This window comes from Phytophthora parasitica (assembly GCF_000247585.1).
Source record: "Phytophthora parasitica INRA-310 unplaced genomic scaffold supercont2.3, whole genome shotgun sequence".
NCBI classification, from domain to species: domain Eukaryota; phylum Oomycota; class Peronosporomycetes; order Peronosporales; family Peronosporaceae; genus Phytophthora; species Phytophthora nicotianae.
This window is the reverse complement of record NW_008648989.1, coordinates 1,956,250-1,957,123: the sequence shown is the minus strand read 5'-3', so window position 1 is coordinate 1,957,123 and position 874 is coordinate 1,956,250. Positions and strand designations below refer to the sequence as shown.

Genomic DNA, 874 nt, shown 5'->3' with positions numbered 1-874 from the left:
CGATAGCAAGGCTAGCATCACTATGTGAGCTCCTCCAACCCGCAATATGGTTGAGGCACGCCCAACAGCAAGCACGTGTTCGTGCAACATCAACTTGAGGTTCAACAGGTATTCTCCCAATCTTTGTTGTACACGTCACTTTGCCGCGATGATAATATCACCCGTCCCATGATTTACCCAGCGGCTGTCGACGTAGATGCCGAGTCTCGAAATGGCAAGGCGGTTATGGAGTTCACTCGCTCCGATATAATTGTGTCCTATACGCTGTGCAGATCCGGATCTTGGAGTGACAGCCGCCAACGATTTTATGTTTGAGACATCGATTGGTGGCGGGCATCAGTTTCCACAGCAGCGCGGTAGTCCTCGACGAGACGATCGAACCGTACGTAAGCGAACCAATATCTGGAGCGCTCTACTGTCCGAAGCTGCGCAGTTCGTCCGCAAACTCGCGGGCGCAGGCGATGGGCTGACACGTGTGGTGATCCATGAACCGTTCCCCAAATACATGGGGAACTGTCAGTACATTTAAAATATCATCCAGAGATTGTGGCTCGCGCACGTTCGGCATCGCTACAGAGACTGTGAACTTGCTTAGATTTACTGATCCATCCGTGTACCAGGCTCGTCGGCTGCGAAGTCAAACCGCGGGAAATGCCTTACCGATAAACCGTGTACACCAAAATAGTATTAAACAGCGCTGCAATGATAGCCGGGTGTAGTTTAAACGTGATAGACCGGGAGGAAACCATGGCATCAACAACATCAGCAGGGAGCTTATCTGAGTACTCAGGTGCTGTGATGATACTGTGATGAGACACTAGGTACTTGCAGGCGCGAATGCATGCTTCGACCGGCCGCCTTTAACACTGGTCGT

At 51.4% G+C, this 874-nt stretch overlaps 1 protein-coding gene across 1 annotated transcript; it reads right to left on the bottom strand.

Annotated features, from left to right (window-relative positions):
• Positions 1-412: 412 nt before the first annotated feature.
• Positions 413-749, bottom strand: PPTG_21110 (hypothetical protein; the record flags this gene model as incomplete). Its single annotated transcript, XM_008895563.1, has 2 exons — positions 413-629; positions 661-749. 2 exons carry the CDS (start codon positions 747-749, stop codon positions 413-415), a joined length of 306 nt encoding a protein of 101 aa, XP_008893811.1.
• Between the last annotated feature and the right edge of the window lie 125 nt (positions 750-874).